Source organism: Pteropus medius, unplaced genomic scaffold (genome assembly GCF_902729225.1).
Source record: "Pteropus medius unplaced genomic scaffold, Ma_sr-lr_union100, whole genome shotgun sequence".
NCBI lineage: Eukaryota > Metazoa > Chordata > Mammalia > Chiroptera > Pteropodidae > Pteropus > Pteropus medius.
The window spans coordinates 379802-398572 of record NW_024341372.1 but is presented as its reverse complement, the minus strand read 5'-3'; the positions used below and the strand labels follow the sequence as shown (position 1 = coordinate 398572).

The following is an 18771-nucleotide window of genomic DNA, read 5'->3' as shown; positions in this document are numbered from 1 at the left end:
TCTGGCTTCTGATGATGCTTTGTGATGGAAATTTTGAAGAGAACAGCAAATGGCTCTCTGTAGCCCCAAGTAAAGTTCTTTATTGTGATATTTCAGGCTTATTGATGTGGACAAAGGTAAGAGGTTCCAACAATCTGTGCACCTATAGGCAAGCCTGAGAAAAGGCACTATTTCTGAGAGTAAAACACAGGAAAGCAACTTTTTAACCAGATGCACATATTTTCTCTTATATGTCAAATCCAATAACAAGTATATATCAAGTGCCTAATATATGCTAGACACAATTCTATGAGCTGAGGGTATCTATAAGTGATCAAAACTGACAAAAATGCTTGCTTTCAAGGAGCTTGCCTTCTACCAGGGAAGACTGATATTAATTAATCAATAGAATATTGGGCTAAGAGGATAGAGTGTGATGGGGTATAATATTTTAGATAGAGTGGCAAAGGAGGCTTTTCAGATAAGGTGACAGTTGAGCAGAGAGTAGAAGAAAGAGAGGTAGCTAGCCAGTTGGCCATCTGGGATGAGAATATTCAAGGCATAAGGAACAGTGAGTCCAAAGGCCCTGAGGTTGTAACATGTTTGAAGTTTTCAGAAGAACAGTGAGGTGCTGCTGTGGATAGAGAGCACTTGGTAAAGGGGAGAGTGGTAAATGATAGGAATAGAGAAATAGCCTAGAACAATTTTATGTGGTGCCTTATAGGCCATGGTAAGAACTTTAGATGGAGATGAAACAGAAATATATCGGCAAAGAGTTGTACATGGAGAAAGATAATATATATGACTTCAAGATAGATCTCAGGAGGAAACTGCAGGAAACAGCAGAATGAGAGATGTCCCTAGATCTCATCCCTTGAAACAACAATAGACTGAACATCTAAAACTCAACAAAAACATCCAAACTGCACAACAGCATGTCTGAGCGTGGGATCCGCGCATAAAAGCTACCACAGGTAGGAACCCCGGGTGTCGTGTGGTGCACGGGACAAATAAAGAACCTGCCTCTCCCAGCCACCAGAACTCCCTGCAGGAGGAGGGGGAGGGGAGAAGGAGTGGTGAGTTTGAGTGGGGAATTCCCTGAACAGCCCTGTCTGGGAAAGTTGTGTGCTCCCTGTGTCTGGCTGACAGCAGGACTCAGTCATCAGGACAGAAGTCAGAGAAGCAGCTGGCAGAGAAACAACGGTTGATTTTTTACCAAGTGCAGTTGCAAAACTGAGGCTGAGCCACAGTCCCCGAAACTGAACCCAGAGGGCCCCTCCCCGCATACCCTCCAAGACAAAACACCATGGAGCCCCAGGGGAATCTGAGCAAATGCTACCAGAGCTGTTGCTAACATTGACAAGGAATGAAACTGAGGGTAGCGAGTGTGATTAAATATTTATCAGAAAATAAAAAGGCTTTTTAAGCTTTATATAAAGCAGAGAACCAAGAGGCTTAGATGTCACTTACTGGAAACCAAAAGAAAAGCTTCTTCTTTGCAACAGACTAAAGAGAAACCTTTATATAATAAATCTGCATTCTGGAAAAAAAGCAGAATACATTTCCATTAATGCCCAGATGGGGAAATAATCAAATAAACACTATGAACAACAAAAGTGACAAGGCATCTCAGAAAGAAAGAGAAAAATCTCCAGAAAATAAGCTTACAGACATAGAATTATGCAACTTAAATGACAGAGAATTCAGGATAGTACTTCTGAAAAAACTCAGTGAGTTCCGAAATGAGTCATAACAACAATTCTAGGAATTGAAAAAACAACTAGATGAGCAGGGCAAGGAGATTGAAACCCTCAAAAATAACAAAATAGATCTTTGGAAGATAAAAAACACATGGCAAGAGTTGAAAAATGAAATAGCAAGCTTGGGAAATAGAGTCAACCAAGTGGAGGAAAGGATCTGTGATATCAAAGACAGAAATCTAGAAATAAATCAGAAGGAAGAAGAGAGAAGCCGAAGAATGAAAAATAATGAAAGAGAAATTCAAGAACTAGCTGATACCATCAAGAGAGGAAACAAGAATAATGCGCATTGTCAAAGGTGAGGAAAAAGAGAAGGGACTAGAAAGCATTTTCAGACAAATAGTTGACGAGAACTTCCCAAATCTAAGGAATGATCTTCAGCTTAGAATTCAAGAATTCAACAGAACACCCAATTATCTCAACCCAAAATGGTCTTCACCAAGACACATTGTATTAAAATTATCAAAAATCAATGACAAAGAGAATTCTCAGGGCAGTCAGAGAGAAAGAAACGATAACTTATAAAGGTAAACCCATTACATTATCCTTGGAATTCTCAGCACGAACCTTACAAGCCAGAAAGGAATGGTATCAAATATTTAAAATACTAAGTGAAAGGAACTACCAGTCTAGAATAATGCATCCAGCTAAGCTCTCCTTTAGATATGAAGGAGAAATTAAGACTTCTCCAGATCTACAACAATTGAGGGAATTCTCCACTACAAGGTCTGCATTATAGGAAATACTGAAAGGGGTCAGTTCACCTAAAAAATAATGACCAAAAAAAAAAAAAAAACATAATCAGGAGTAAAGTGACTATCAGTCAAATAGAAGCAGAGGAGTACAACCCTTACTAAGAACAGGGCATTATAAACTTAAAAAATAAGAAGAGAATTTTTATAACACGATAATAATGAACGTTCAGCATATATAGGGATAAATAACAATGACTGAAATAACAATGACTTAAAAGGGGAGATTCAAAGATCCAAATTTGCAAAGGGAAATGGAGGTAAGACATGCGCAGAAGAAAATGGACAACTGTATATATATATAACTATATATATGTATATATATAGTTATATATATATACATATATATATATATACACATATATATATAACTATCCTTTACATATTCGTAATGGTAACCACATGCCAAAGATTCAAAACTGAAGTATATAACATAAAACAAGAAGGACCAGAGGGAAAACCCACAAAAGCCAACCAAATAAAGAAAACAGAAACACAAGAACAAGAAAGCAATGGAAACACCAAGCTACCAGAAAGCAAAAGATAAAATGGCTATTAGAAGACCTCATATTTCAATATTCACTCTAAATGTAAATGGACTGAATTCATCAATAAAAAGGCACAGAGTTGCAGAATGGATCAAAAAACAAAACCCAATCATATGCTGCTTCCAGGAGACAGATCTCAGCACCAAAGACAAATATAGACTCAAAGTGAAAGGTTATAAAATGATATTTCAAGCAAATGGCGTTTAGAGAAAAGTGGGAGGAATGGTACTAATATCAGATGAAATAGACTTCAAAATAAAAAAAAAGGTAAAGAAAGATAGTGAGGGACACTTCATAATGATAAAAGGAATCATGCATCAAGAAGACATAACACTTATTAATATCTATCGTCCCAATCAGGGACCCCAAAATATATAAATCAATTACTAACTGAACTCAAGGAAGAAACAGACCAAAACACTATTGTACTAGGGGACCTAAATACCCCATTGTCAGATATGGACAGATCATCCAAACAGAAAATCAATAAGGAAATAGCATCCTTAAAGGACACATTAGACCAACTGGACATAATTGACCTTTATAGAGCCTTCCCTCCCAAAACAGCTGCTTATACATTCTTCTCTAGTTCCCATGGAACATTCTCAAGGATCGACCACATACTGGGACAGAGATAGCCTCAACAAATATAAGAGGGTTGAAATCATACCAACTATATTCTCTGATCTTAATGCTTTGAAACTAGAAATCAACTGCAGACAGAAATCAGGAAGAACCACAAATGCATGGAGATTAAACGACATGCTACTGGAGAATTACTGGGTCAGAAAAGAAATGAAAAGTGAGTTCAAGAGATACATAGGAACAAATGATAATGATAGTACATGTCAAAACATTTGAGTCACCTCAAAAGCGGTCATAAGAAGAAAGTTAATATCATTATAGGCCTATCTCCAAAACCAAAAACGAACCTGAATAAAAAACTAACACTTCACCTTATAAAACTAGAAAAAGAACAAATGAAGCCAAAAGTCAGCAGAAGAAAGAAATAATCAAAATTAGAGCAGAAATAAATGAAACAGAAAACAAAACAAAACAAAAAAGAAAAAATAAATGCAACAAAGAACTGTTTTTTTAAGAAGGTTAATGAAATTGACAATACCCTGGCTAGACTCACTAAAGAAAAAAGAGAAAGGACACAAATAAACAAAATCAGGGATGAAAGAGAGGAAATTATGACTGATATCGCAGAAATACAAAGGATTATACAAGAATACTATGAAAAAGCATATAACACCAAATTTAATAACCTAGAAGAAATGGACCAGTATTAGAAAAATACAATCTTCCGAGACTGAATCAAGAACTGGAAAATCTAAATAGATCAGCAGTATGGAAATTGAAACAATCATCAAAAACCTACCAAAAAGTAAAAGTCCAGGACCAGATGGCTTCACCAGTGAATTCTACCAAATATTCAAAGAAGATTTAATACCTATTCTCCTCAAATTCTTCCAAAAATTCGAAGAGGAGTAAATATTTCCCCACTCATTTTATGAGGCCAATATAACTTTGATACCATAACCTGGTAAAGATAACGACCAAAAAAGAAAACTGCAGACCAATATCTCTCATGAACACAAATGCTAAAATCCTAAATAAGATACTAGCAAACCGAATAGAGCAACATATTGAAAAGATTATACAGCACGATCTAGTGGTCTTCATTCCAGCGGCACAGGTATGGTTCAACATACACAAATTGATTAATGTGATACACCACATAACAAATTAAAAAATAAGAATTATATGATCATATCAATAGATGCAGAAAAAGCTTTCAACAAGATACAGCATCCATTTATGGTCAAAACACTTTAAAAAATCAGTATAGAAGGAAAGTACCTTAACATAATAAAGGCGACAAACCCTCAGCCAACATTATACTTAATTGAGAAAAACTAAAAACCTTGCCTCTAAGATTGGGAACAAGGCAAGGCTGTCCGCTCTCGCCACTGTTATTCAATATAACATCAGAGGTCCGAGCAAGTGCAATCAGACAAGTGAAAGATATAAAAGGCATCCAAATAAGAAATAAAGAAGTCAAACCGTCACTATTTGTGGATGACATGATTCTCTATATAGACAACCCTAAAGAGTCCACAAGAACATTACTAGAAACAAGAAGCAAATACAGTGAAGTTTCTGGATAACAAATTAATATTCAAAAATCCATAGCTTTCCTATACTCTAATAATGAATTGTCAGAAAAAGAAGTGGAGAAAATAATTCCTTTTGCAATTGCAACAAAAGGAATAAAATATCTTGGAATAAATTTAACGAAACAAGTGAAGGACCTATATAATGAAAACTATAAAACTCTATTCAAAAAAATCGAAGAAGCTACAAAGAAATTGAAAGATATTCCGTGATCTTGGATTGGAAGAATCAACATAGTTAAAATGACCATTTTACCTAAAGCATTATACAGATTTAATGCAATCCCCATCAAAATCTCATCGGCATTTTTTAAAGAAATAGAACAAAATATCATCAGATTTTTATGGAAGCACAAAAGACCCCAATTACCAAAGCCATCCTGAGATAAAAGAATGAGGCTGGAGGCATCACTCTGCCCTACTTCAAATTATACTTCAAAGTGACAGTAATCAAAACGCATGGTATTGGCAGCAAAATGGACACATGGACCAATGGAACAGAATCGAGAGTCCAGAAGTAAACCCATATTTTTATGGACAAATAATTTTCAAGAAAATAAACGAAAACATACAATGGAGAAAAGAAAGCCTCTTCAATAAATGGTACTGAGAAAACTGGAAAGCTGCCTGCAAAATAATGAAAGTAGACTGTCTATCACCACACACCAAAATTAACTCAAAATAGATTAAGGACCTAAATATATGAACTGAAACAATAAAATGCATAGAAGAAAACATAGGAGCTAAATTCATCGATCTTGGACTTGAAGAGGGTTTCATGAATTAGACTTCAAAAGCAAAGGAAATAAAAGCTAAAATAAATGAATGGGACTACATCAAGCTAAAAAGCTTCTGCTCAGCAAAAGAAATCGTCAACAAGGTAAAGAGAGAACCATCTGAATAGAAAAATATATTTGCAAGCAACACCTCCGATAAAGGCCTAATATCCAAAATACACAAAGAACTCATACAAGTCAATAACAACAAAAAACAAATGATCTAAGCAAAAAAATGGACAGAGGAACTGAACAAACACTTCTCCTTAGAGGACAAATATATGAAAAGATGCTCAACATTGCTAGCTATTAGAGAAATCCAAATCAATACCACAATGAGATACCATCTCACATCTGTTAGAATGGCTATAATCGACAGGACAAGTAATAACAAATGTTGGAGAAGATGCAGAGAAAAAGGAACACTTACATACTGCTAGTGAGACTGCAATTGGTACAGCCACTATGGAAAACAGTATGGAGGTTCCTCAAACAACTTAGAATTGATCTGCCATGTGATCTACAATCCCTCTATTGGCTATTTACCCCAAAGACTTGCAAATCCATATCTGAAAAGATATTTGCACACCGATGTTCATAGCAGGATTATTCACAGTGGCCAGGACATGGAAGCAAGCAAAGTGTCGTATGATAGATGATTAGCTACAGAATCTGTGGTGCAAATATACAATAGAATATTACTCAGCCATAAAAGAAGTGAAATACTGCCGTTTGCGACAACATGGATAGACCTTGAGATAATCATGCTATGCGAAATAAGCCAGACAGAAAAAGTTTAAAATCACATGATATTACTTATATGTGGGATATAAACCTAAAAGCAACAAATGAACAGGACAAACAGAGACTCATGGACATGGACAATAGACTAGTGGTTACCAGAGAACTATAGACTAGTAGTGTCAGGGAGGAGGGGGAAGGTAGACGCAGTAAAGGGGGTCAAATAGAAGGGATAAGGGGAGGGTGAAGTGGGTAAAGGGTATCAAATATATTCTAGCTGAAGGAAACTGGACTTTGAGTGGTAAATACACAATGGAATATACAGATGTCAATTTATAATGTGCACCTAAAAATTATATAATTGCATTAACCAATGTTACCCCAATAAACTTAATTAAAAAAAATAGACCTCAGTATGTATCTCAATATGGCCTCTTATTAGCTGTATCACTTGAGTAGGTCACTACTTCAATCTGGGTCCCAATTCCTCATGTATAAAATGGAATTAATGATTACAATATCACAAGGTTGTTGTTTTAAGGTCCTATTTGAACTATTAAGTGCCTTTAAAGTGTTTAGTGTATTCAACGGTTAGAATTTCAGTCTCCTGAATCAAGTTCTCAGATTTTTTAGATGGGTGGCTAAAATTATATCTAATTCCTAAATAAAAACAGAAGAAAGTCAAATACTAGACTATTTCACGAAAAAATACCTTTATTTTTAAAGCATTTGTGTGTAAGTTCTCATTTGTATGTACATTGTGATAATTATGTTACATGGATTATCAAAATTGTATGATACTATAATGGAAGGAATTTTGCTGCAAAACTTGTACCTGGCTCAGGAGAGTGGAAGAAGGCTCATAAGATGTATCTTCACACAGATCCTGAAGTTGATACCAGGTGGAAGGGAGAGAACATGGGCCAGTTAATAAGGATTGAAAGACTTGCTCCTTCACAATGGCATCCCAAAAGGTTCATCTCTATATTCCTGACAATCCTTATTAAGCCTGGAATGTCAAATCAGGCCAAACTCAGAGCTGAAAGAAATCACTGGGAGGGTAACAAGAGTTTTAAAACATGAAAATATTTAGTTTGAGGGAGGTTTATAATTTACCTTTGAAAGCAAACCTGTGACCAGCTACCAGGTACAGGATTGTATCTCAAGGTATCCAGGAGCTAGTTTGCTGGGAGATTAAAGAGGCCAAGCAAAGGTTCTACCAATCTTAGTGAAAACCTGAGGCACAAGATTGACGCAATATCATGGCAAGGCATTCTTCCCAAGAACTATAATCTATTCTGGCCTTAAATAGAGCGTTGGAAGTGTTTTCCTAAAGAGATACTGACCTACTTACATATGCTACTTTGAGAGTGGAAGCTGCTTAACAGACACTTCTAACCCAAGAAAAGTTTTGTTTTGTTTTGTTTTGTTTTCTAGAAGAACTAGGTATATTACTCTCATTTCTTTTTTCATGAAGCCATTCCACAAATCACAGCCAGAAACTCAGTTTGAAACCGAGCACTTGCTTTCAAGACTGCGGTTGTACCCACTGACTGAACTTGTATCCACTGGCTGAACAACACCTTAACCAAGACCCACTGCTAAGGTTTGGTCCCACCAGCAGAGGTCATAGGTAGGCCCGCTTTTAACTCAGTAGGGAAAACAGACAACTTTAATAACTTTGGGCAATGAAAGATGCTATTAAAATGTCAATCCCCACTGTCTTTGTGCCCTTGTAATTTTGACCAATAATAAATAAAGTTTCAATTCCCAGTACTGCTTTACTCCCCCTCTTCTTACCCCTAGAGCTAGGCACAGCAATTAACCATTATGAAAACCCAAGCAATAGATATAACATACCTAATGTCACTTTTGATAATAAATGCTGAAATTCTAACACATTAATAAAGTAAAACCTGGTTTCTATTCATTTAACCTCTATTAACATCATCACAAATCATTGATTTTTAGAAGAAAAAAGAAGAAAAATGTACCAATTAAATGGATTAGAAGCTTATTACATCGGAGTCATAATTTATTTCAAGAAACATTTGGTGTGTGCCTTCTACATTCAAAGCATTGTGAAGTAAAACAGTTCTTAGCTTACAGGGACTAACAATTGTGTTGGGAAGAGAAAAATATACTCAACTAATTCTAATGCATGACAGGCTGTCACAAACCCTAAAATAAAAGTCCAGACAAAAAAAAAAAAGAACCATAAAGAAAACAGGAAGGATAAAATGAATTTCTACTTTTGCAGGAGAAAGGATATGTAGGAATAGTCTCTTAGAGAATAAGCACATTGAATTGGGCCTAAAGGATAACAAGATGAAATTGAGGTTTGGGGAGGAAGTTTCAGGAAAAGGAACGGGTAAAGTATTTCAGAAAGAGGAAAGAGTATGAGCAAAAGTAGAAAGTGGAAGAGTGGATTATATTATGGATAGGCTTTTAAAAACTTTTACCTACTTGATCATTTTAATCCAGGATCTATGGAAACAACTCTATCATTAACACTCAAACCAGACAAGTGTGTGTGTATGTGTATCTGTCCAGTTTTTTGCATAATAAATACTTATAAAATATATTTTTTTATATCTGATCACAGCTTTATTTTCAATACATTCTTTTTCTACAGCTGTATTGAGGTATAATTGATATTTTTAAAACTGCACATATTTAATATATACAGTATCATGAGCTAGGACTCTTTTATACACCCATATATTATCACCATAATCAAAGTAATAGACACATCCATCTCTCCAAAAGTTTTCTTCTGTCCCTTGCTTTTCTGTGTGTTATTAGAGCATTTAACATTAGATCTACCAGATTAACAAAGGCTAAAGAGCACAACATGGTATTGTTAACTATAGACACTATATTGTGCAGCATATATCTAAAATTCATTCATCTGTATAACTAATATTATACCATTAAATGACTCTACATTTTTCCCTCCCCATTCCCTAACAACCTTTATTGTATTTTCTGCTTCTATAAGTTAGGCTATTTTATATACCTCATATATATGGATCATGAAATATTTGACGGTAATTGTCCTTTTGTGTTTCTGTGACTGACTTATTTCACTTACCACGTCTTCCAGTTCCATCCATCATGTGACAAATTATAGTATTTTCTTTTTTAAGGCTGCATAATATTCAATTGTGATATATATCACATTGTCTTAATCTATTCATATGAAAATTTGAGCTGTTTCCATATATTAGCTATTATGAATAATGCTGCAATGAACATAGGTGCGCAGATATCTCTTTGAGGTTCTGATTTAAATTCTTTTGGATACAAACCCAAGAGTGAAATCACTAGATCTTTTGATAGTTTTAGTTTTGATTTTGGAGAAATTTCCATGCTGCTTTTCCATAGCAGCTGTATCGTTTTATATTCCCATGAAGTGTACAGAAATGTAATTTCTACACATCCTCACCAATGCTTATCTTTATTGTTTTTAATAATAACAATTCTAATAAGTGCGAGGTGATACTTTACTGTGGTATTGATTTGCATTTCCCTGATGATAAGTGATGGTGAGCATCTTCTCATGTACCTGTTGGCCATTTTCATGTCTTAGGGAAAGGTCTATTCAATTCATTTTCTCATATTTTAATTGGGTTCATTGAGGTAGAGTTGTTTCTTACATATTTTGGAAAATAATATCTTATCAGATATATTAATTTGTAAATATTTTCTCTCATTGCATAGTTTGACTTTTCACTCTCTTGTTTCCTTTTTCTGTGCAGGAGCTTTTTCTTTGTTTGTTTGATATAGTCTTGTTTGTATAATTTTGCTTTTGTTGCCTTGCTTTGGTGTCATATCCAAGAAATCCTTTATTAGACCAATGTCATGAAGCTTTTCCTCTAGATTTTTTTTTCTAGGAGTTTTACATTTTCAGATCTTAGTTTAAGTCTTTAATCCATTTTTACTTGATTTTTGCATATGGTATAAGACAGAGGTCCAGATACATTCCTTTGCATGTATATATGTAGTTTTCCCACTACCATTTGTGAAAGGACTATTGTTTTCTCATTGTATATTCTTAGTACCTTTTTTGAAGATCAGTTAACCATATATGTATGGGTTTATTTGGGGACTCTCTATTGTGTTTATTGGTCTGTATTTATGTTTATGTCAGTATCATATTATCTTATTTATTATAGATTTGCAATATATTTTGAAATTGGGAAGTGCGATACCTCTAGTTTTGTTCTTTCTCAAGATTGTTGTAGATATTGAGGAACATTGTGATTATATATGAAATTTTGTATTATTTTTTTTTCTCCTCTTAAGTATGACATTGGGATTTTGATGGGAATAGCACTGCTTTTGGTAATAGGGACATTTTAGCAATATTAAGTTTTCCAATCAATGAATACAGAACGTCTTTCCATTTATGTAGATCTTCATTGATTTCTTTCGTCAATAATGTGTAGTCTTCAGCGTACAAATCTTTCACCTCCCTGGTTAAAGTTATTTCTAAGTATTTTATTTTCAATATTATTGTAAATATGATTGTTAATTAATTTCACTTTTGGATAGTTCGTTGTTAGTATATAGAAATGCAACTAATTTTATTATGTTGATTTTATATTCTGCAACTTTATTGAATTTGTTTATTAGGTCTAACAGTTTCTGTGCGTGTGTGTGGGGGAGATCTTTAGAGTGTTCTAAGCGTAGATCACATCATTTGTAAATAGAAATAATTTTACTTCTCGCTTCTTAACTTTTTAAAAAAATTTTAAATAATTACTTTATTTCAATTATAGTTGGCATACAATATATTAGTTTCATGTGTATACAATATAATGATTAGATGTTTATATAACTTATGAAGTCATCACCCTGATAAAGCTAGTACCTATCTGACACCATATATAGTTATTACAATATTATTGATTATATTCCTTATGCTTTACTTTACATCCTCATGTCAATTTTGTATCTACCAATTTGTACTTAATCCCGTCCTCTCTTTCACTCACCCCAGCCCCATTCTCACCCAGTAACCCTCAATATATTCTCTGTATCTGAGTTTATTTCTGTTCTTTGTTTATTTTATTCCTTAGATTGCACATGTAAATGAAATCAAATGGCATTTGTATTTCTCTGTCTGACTTACTCCTCTCAGCATAATACCCTCTAGGTTCATGCATGTTGCAGATGGCAAGATTTCATTCTTTCTATGGCTGAGTAATATTCCATTGTATATATGTACCATCTCTTCATTCATCCATTGAAGAACACTTAGTTTGTTTTCATCTATACACACACACACACACATACATATACATATTTACACTGTGTATTCACCTCCTACAGTTAGATTTCTTTCTGTCACCACATATTTGACCCCCTTTACCCCACCTATCTCCCCCCCTCCCCACCCCTTACCCTCTGGTAACCACTAGTCTACAGTCCATGTCCATGAGTCTCTATTTGCTTGTCCTGACCAAGTTTAAGTTGTTTAAGCCTTTGATCCATTTTGAGTTGATTTTTCTGAGTGGTGTAGTATGTTCTGCATGTGTTTATCCAGTTTTCTCAACACCATTTCTTGAAGAGAATATCCTATGCTCATTGGATAATCTTGACTTGTTGAATATTAGTCGATCATATATATACAGGGATTTAATTCTGGGCTCTCTATTCTGTTCTATTGCTGTATGTCTATTTTTATGCAAGCTCAATATTATTATTTTTTAAATATTATAATTTTGTAGTTTGAAATTAGAAAGTATAATACTTCTGGATTTTTTTTTCTCTTTTAGGATTGTTTTGGCTATTTGGAGCTTTTGCAAAATTTCATGAACATTTTAGATATTTTTTCTATTTCTTTGAATATTACCATTTGCATTTTGATGGAAATTGTGTTAATCTATAGATGGGTTTGGGTAGTATGGACATTTTAACAATATTAATTCTTCCACTCTATGAACATAGAATAGCTTTCCATTTATTTGTGTTTTCTTTGATTTTCTTCAGCAAGGTCTTGTAGTTTTTGTTGTACAGATCTTTTACTTCCTTGGTTAAATACATCCTTTTTTTGTTTTTCATGTTGTCTTGAATGAGGTCATTTTGTAAATATTTTGTTATTAGTGTATAAGAATGCAACTGATTTCTGTATGTCGATTTATATCCTACAACTTTGCTAAAAGAGTTGATTATGATGGACAGAATGGAGAGGGATTGGGAGGCTGGGAGAATGGGGTGAAGGGTTAAAGAAGTACAAATTAGTAGTTGATAATTGGACATAAAGAACATGGCGGAAGAAATGCAGTTAGCATTAATATGATGGCTAAGTGGAGGGCCAGGGGAAGGAGGGAGCAATTGGGGGATAGTTTTATGAACATTATAGATGTCTAACCAATGTATTGTATATTTGAAACTAATTTAAATAAATACATTTATTTTAAAAAGAGTTGATTATTCCTAAGAGTATTTGTTGAATCTTTAGGATATTCTATATTCAAAATTACATCATCTGCAAACAAAGACAGTTTTACTTCTTCCTTTCTGATTTGAATGTCTTTTCATTTTTTGTGTCTTGCCTAATTGCTCTAGCTAGGACTTTCAGTACTATATTGAAGAGTGGTGAATTAGTATCCTTGTCTTGTTCCTGATCTTATTGGAAAAGCTTTCAATTTTTTACTATTGAGTATAGTACTAGCTGTGGTTTATCATATATGACCTTTATTATTCCGAGGTATATTCTTTATATACCCAATCTGTCAAAGATTTTTGTAATGAAAGATTATTGTATTTTCTCTAATTATTTTTATGCATATATTAAGATGATCATGTAATTTTTATCTTTTATTTTATGAAGATGATGGATTACATTTATCGATTTGCCTATGTTGAAACATCCTGGCATCCCAGAGATAAATTGCTCTTGGTCATGGTATATGATATTATTATATGTTCTTGAATTCAGTTTTCTAATATTTTGTCAAGAAATTTTGTATCTATATTTACCGGGGTATTGATCTATAGCTTTGTTTTATTTTATTTATTTATTTTCTAATTAGAATTGACATTCAATATTGTTTTATATTAGTTTCAGGTATACAGAATAGTGGTTAGACATTTATATGATTTACCAAGTGATCTTCCTGATTAGTCTAGACTCACCTGGCACTCACTACACATAATAATTTCAATATTATTAACTATATTTCTTATGCTGTGCTTCACATCCCTGTGACTGTTTTGTAACTATCAATTTTATTTTCTTGCAGTGTCCTTATTTGGCTTTGATATCAGGGTTATGCTGGCTTTGTAGAATGAATTTGGAAGTGTTCTCTCCTCTTCAATTTTACAAGAGTTTGAGAACAATTGGCATTCATTTTATTTTAAGTGTTTGGTAGAATTTGCCACTGAAGGCTTCTGGTTCTGGATTTTTCTGTGTTGGGAGATTTTTGATTACTGATTCAATCTCTGTACTCATTATTGGTCTGTTCAGATTTTTTATTTCTTTTGGTTCAGTCTTGGTACATTGTGCATTTGTAGAAATTTATCTATTTTTTTTTTTAGGTATCTAATGTGTTGGCATATAATTGTTATAGTAATCTCTGATGACTATTTCTGTAGTATCAGTTGTAATGTCTCCTCTTTTGTTACTCATTTTATTGGATTCTTCTCTTTTTCTTCTCAATTTTGTATCTTTAGTCTTGTCAATTTTACTTATCTTTTTGTAACACCAGCTTTTAGTTTTATTAATCCTTCTATTTTTTTTCTAGTCTCTATTTCTTTCATTTCCACTCTGATCTTTATTGTTTTCTTTTTTCTGCTAACTTTGGTCTTCTCTTGTTCTTTTCCTAGTTCTTTTTTTCTTTTTTTGATGTATAACTGAAAGCTACTCTGAACTGAGGAACTTTTAAAAATAATTTGAATTATGTGAATTACATCAGCCTTCATGCTTTATAAAAGTAATTATCATTCCATATGAGATATTAAGTATTCATGTTATAGACAATGACTGATGACCCCAAGGATATACAGATACCTTGCTATAATTTCTGTCTTCTGGGAATGTCATGATCCATGGGTTTGGGAGTATTGGATTAGATGACACATTCTTAAGTTTATGAGATTTAAAATATCACATCATTAGTCACCAAATCTGGAAGACAAATACAGGGAGCAATAATACATCACTCCATATCACAAAGAGAGAAGTAATTAAATTTCATTGTATCTTACAAGTTACCTTGAATTAGGTAACTGAAGAGATTTCTATTATTTAGTTGACTTCCAGAAAACTAAAAACTTGAAACCAAAGTTGTGCCTTTTTCTCAACAGCAGGTGTATATACAGCTTGATAGTTCCTCATTTTTATTAGGCTCACTCTGGATTTCATCCTTTTTGTTTCATTTTTGTTTTTTTTCTAACTTTTAATTTACATTTTACACAGCTGTAAACCATTTTAAACACTTTGGAAATTAGATGGGGTATAAATTACTTATACTAAAAAATTTCTTATGGGTACTCAAACATTGTTTTAAAAAATTTTAATAACATTGACAATATCTCGAATTTCAAAGATTTAGAAAGTATATTTTAGCATTTTCAGCATATAGAGTAGAAGCAACCAAATAAAAGTCATGACTTTGGAAATGTAGCCTACCCATGCACAGACATAGGTGTTCTACCTGTGCTTTATTTTGTAATCTCTTAATTTACTTTAAACTGTGATTCAAACATGGGATATGTACTTTTCCTTTAGTATAAAATATTTTTGCAATTTTTTTTTTCATTTATCAACTTGAAATTTACTCCCAGTCCTTATTTCTCTTGTGGGTTTGGATACCCCCAAAACTACATGTCCCAAGTTCAAGACCAACATCCACACTGGCTGGAAATCTGCTCCCTTGTTGTTTTTGAGACCTGAACTACAGTAGAATGCCATAGGTTAAAGTATGATATGGAAAGGAAAAGGGTATTCAGAGACTGCAAAATAAAATATTTTTAGATTGAAAACAAAATCACCCGAAAGGTGGGTTACATTCCAGCAAATCACAAAATGGTTGAATATATCATTTAAAAACATTAAATTATTGCCAAGTTGGTGGAAATTCATTAGTGGTTTTCTTAAAACCCTGAACTTTATCTCAAAGTATTTGTATATCTGATTTCTGGGAGAATCATTTATATCAGGTCTGTGAATCATCAAGGTGGATGGAAATCCTATGTCACACACTCTGTATACCTGGAACTGTTTTCCCTTCCTCAGAATTAATTTTAGGTCTCTGCCTTTTAAGATATTCATTGGTTGTTTTCCTCATGGGAATGAATAGGAAACATGTTTTCTCTTATGTCTCAGGTGCCTCACCATACCCAGGAGTGCAAATAGATGAAGACTTCTGCCGTCAGCTTAAGGAGGGAAAGAGAATGAGATCTCCTGAATATTCCACTCCTGAAATGTGAGTTATTCCCCAGGCTATGTGTCATCAGACTAAATTTGGATAAAAAGGTCAAAGTAAGCATCACAGATTACAGACAATAACACACAAAATCTTGTTCAGTGCCAAGGCACTTATTTTGCCCTTCACAAGTGTACAGGCACACCTCAGAGATATTGCAGGTTAAGTTCCAAACCCTCACAATAAAGCCAATTTTGCAGTAATGCAAATTACAAAACTTTTTTTGGTTTCTCAGTGCATATAAAAGTTATGTTTACATTATACTGTAGGATATTAAGTGTGTGGTAACATTATATCTAAAACTGCAATGTATTATAAATATATCAGATATGTTATTTATTTATATATCTAATAATAACATATTAAAATATGTTATTGCTAAAAAATGCTAACCATTATCTGAGACTCCAGCAAGGTTTAATCTTTTTCTGGTGGAGGGTCTTGCCTCAATCTTGATGAAAATACAATATCTGTGAAGTACAATAAAGCAAAGCACAATAAACTGAAGTATGTCTGTCATAACTTAAAGATGGTCTAAGAACCTAGAAATACAAATTTCATATTAAAATGCATATACTGACATTTTTTCATCAAATTCATAAGTTGTAGAAGGTATTCATGTATTAGGTGTAATCATGATACTGTCTAGGTCACTTCTAGCCTTAGATTCTATACTTATATGTTTATGTTTCAAAACATCAAATAAAAATTACCACCGAGAAGCTTGAGTTTCCAGAACAGCCTGTCTTGGGCTTCTGACAGAGATGTGGCCATACACGTTACACCCAACTGAACCCATGTTTTTGTGATCTCTTACTGGATCAATAAATGAATCTGCACAATTACAACAGGTACTAAAAGCAGATTTAAAGACTTGTCATATCACAGAGATATAGAGATAAGTTAATGATTTTTAATTGTTTTAATAAACAGCAATTTCAGCATGAAACTGCATTTACTACTTAGTTGATGGCTCATTGGCCAAAGTCTTTGGAAAGTACAGTCTGGGATTCTAGCGTTGCCATTTAAAATCTAAAAATGATGACATTTTATACCATTTTTCAATGAAAGATGTATAAAGATATTTGAAGATCAAACTCCAATTATATAATCTTCTAGATCATGAGGAGACCCCAAAATCCAAGAGAATTATTTGAAGCAATTTGGCCTCATGACAAATGCAGCAGTCCCCCCGCCATTTACATAATCTTTGTAATTCCAAAGCAATTCGATAGCTAACCTAAATGCTAGATTGCTCTCCTTAAGACTTTCTAAATATTTAAGATTATAAATGGACTAATTATGGCTGGTTATGTGCATAAATCTATGCCTATCAACTCAGAACAAGTGGGAATGAAGGAGACATAGGGATAATGGACAGTTATAGACCTGGCAGACTTTTCAGAAACATAACTCTTAGGCCGTAGCAGAGAATATAGCTTGGGATAATTGTGAAGGTATAATTTGAGGTGTAATCCATAGGAAAAGTTGAAAAAGCAATGAGAATGGGGAATGGAGATTTTCTTGGCATTTTTTTCAATCTTCAGCTACCAGACTATGCTTGAATGCTGGCACAGTGTGAGCACCTTGAGACCTAACTTCTCTGAACTGGTCAGGCGTCTTGGAGATCTCCTTCAGGCCAGTGTTCAACAGGTATTCATTACTTAGTTTATTCTATCATTCAGTGTCTTTTTTTTTCTTTTTGTATTACAAAACTCGTTTTTATTTATGGTTCCCAGTAAAAGGTCTCAGGATCACCAGAAGTCCCCAGAACATACTTTGATAACTGATGATATAGATAAATTGCTAATATAAGTGTCTTTTTAATGTTGCCTGCTAAATCACAGTTCTTGGAGCTGTAAGCAGTGCAATTTTGGACTATGCCCATGTTCAGTCCTCAGAGAGCTCATAGTCTAATCTGGGGAGTGTAAAGGAAATAATTATAATATGATAAGAAAAGTGAAGTAGAAAAAGAGAAAATAATAAGCCCCTGAAAAGGGTATATGTGAGACATCAGAGACAAAGTCAGTTCTTCATTAAAATATTTATTGAGCATCTAGTCTGTGCCACATATTGCACTGGGCACTTTTGATGTAAAGATAAAAAGACATGAATTCTGATCTCAAAGAATACTCAAGTAAGAAAACCAAGGCTTGTAGTAGAGTATGATGAGTACCAAGAGAAAGGGAAACAAGGGTTTTGAGGAAGAGCAGGAGCTAGACTATTGGAAAAGTCCAAGAAGAAAATGGACTACTGTATATACATAACTATTCTTTACATATTCGTAATGGTAACCACACAACAAAGATTCAGAACTAAAGTATATAACATAAAACAAGAAGGATCAGAGAGAAAATCCACAAAACCCAACAAAAATAAATTAAAAAAAAAGACACACAAGGACAAAGAAGCAATGAAAACACCGAGCAACCAGAAAGCAAAACACAAAATGGCTATAGGTAAACCTCATATTTCAATAATCACCTTAAATGTAAATGGAATGAACTAACAATAAAAATGCACAGAGACACAGATTAAATCAGAAAACAAAACCCAATCATATGCTGCCTCCAGGAGACACATCTCAGTTCCAAAGAC

The 18771-nt window shown here is 33.7% G+C and overlaps 1 protein-coding gene across 2 annotated transcripts in view; it reads left to right on the top strand.

The window, feature by feature from the left end:
• Positions 1 to 18771, top strand: part of LOC120592792 (vascular endothelial growth factor receptor kdr-like) — a 309580-nt gene that overhangs the window by 148935 nt on the left and 141874 nt on the right. For both annotated transcript variants that reach the window (XM_039850483.1, XM_039850476.1), the window contains exons 27-28: positions 16074 to 16173; positions 17721 to 17826. In XM_039850483.1, coding sequence (XP_039706417.1) covers positions 16074 to 16173; positions 17721 to 17826 — 206 coding nt within the window. The remainder of the gene's footprint in view (positions 1 to 16073; positions 16174 to 17720; positions 17827 to 18771) is intronic.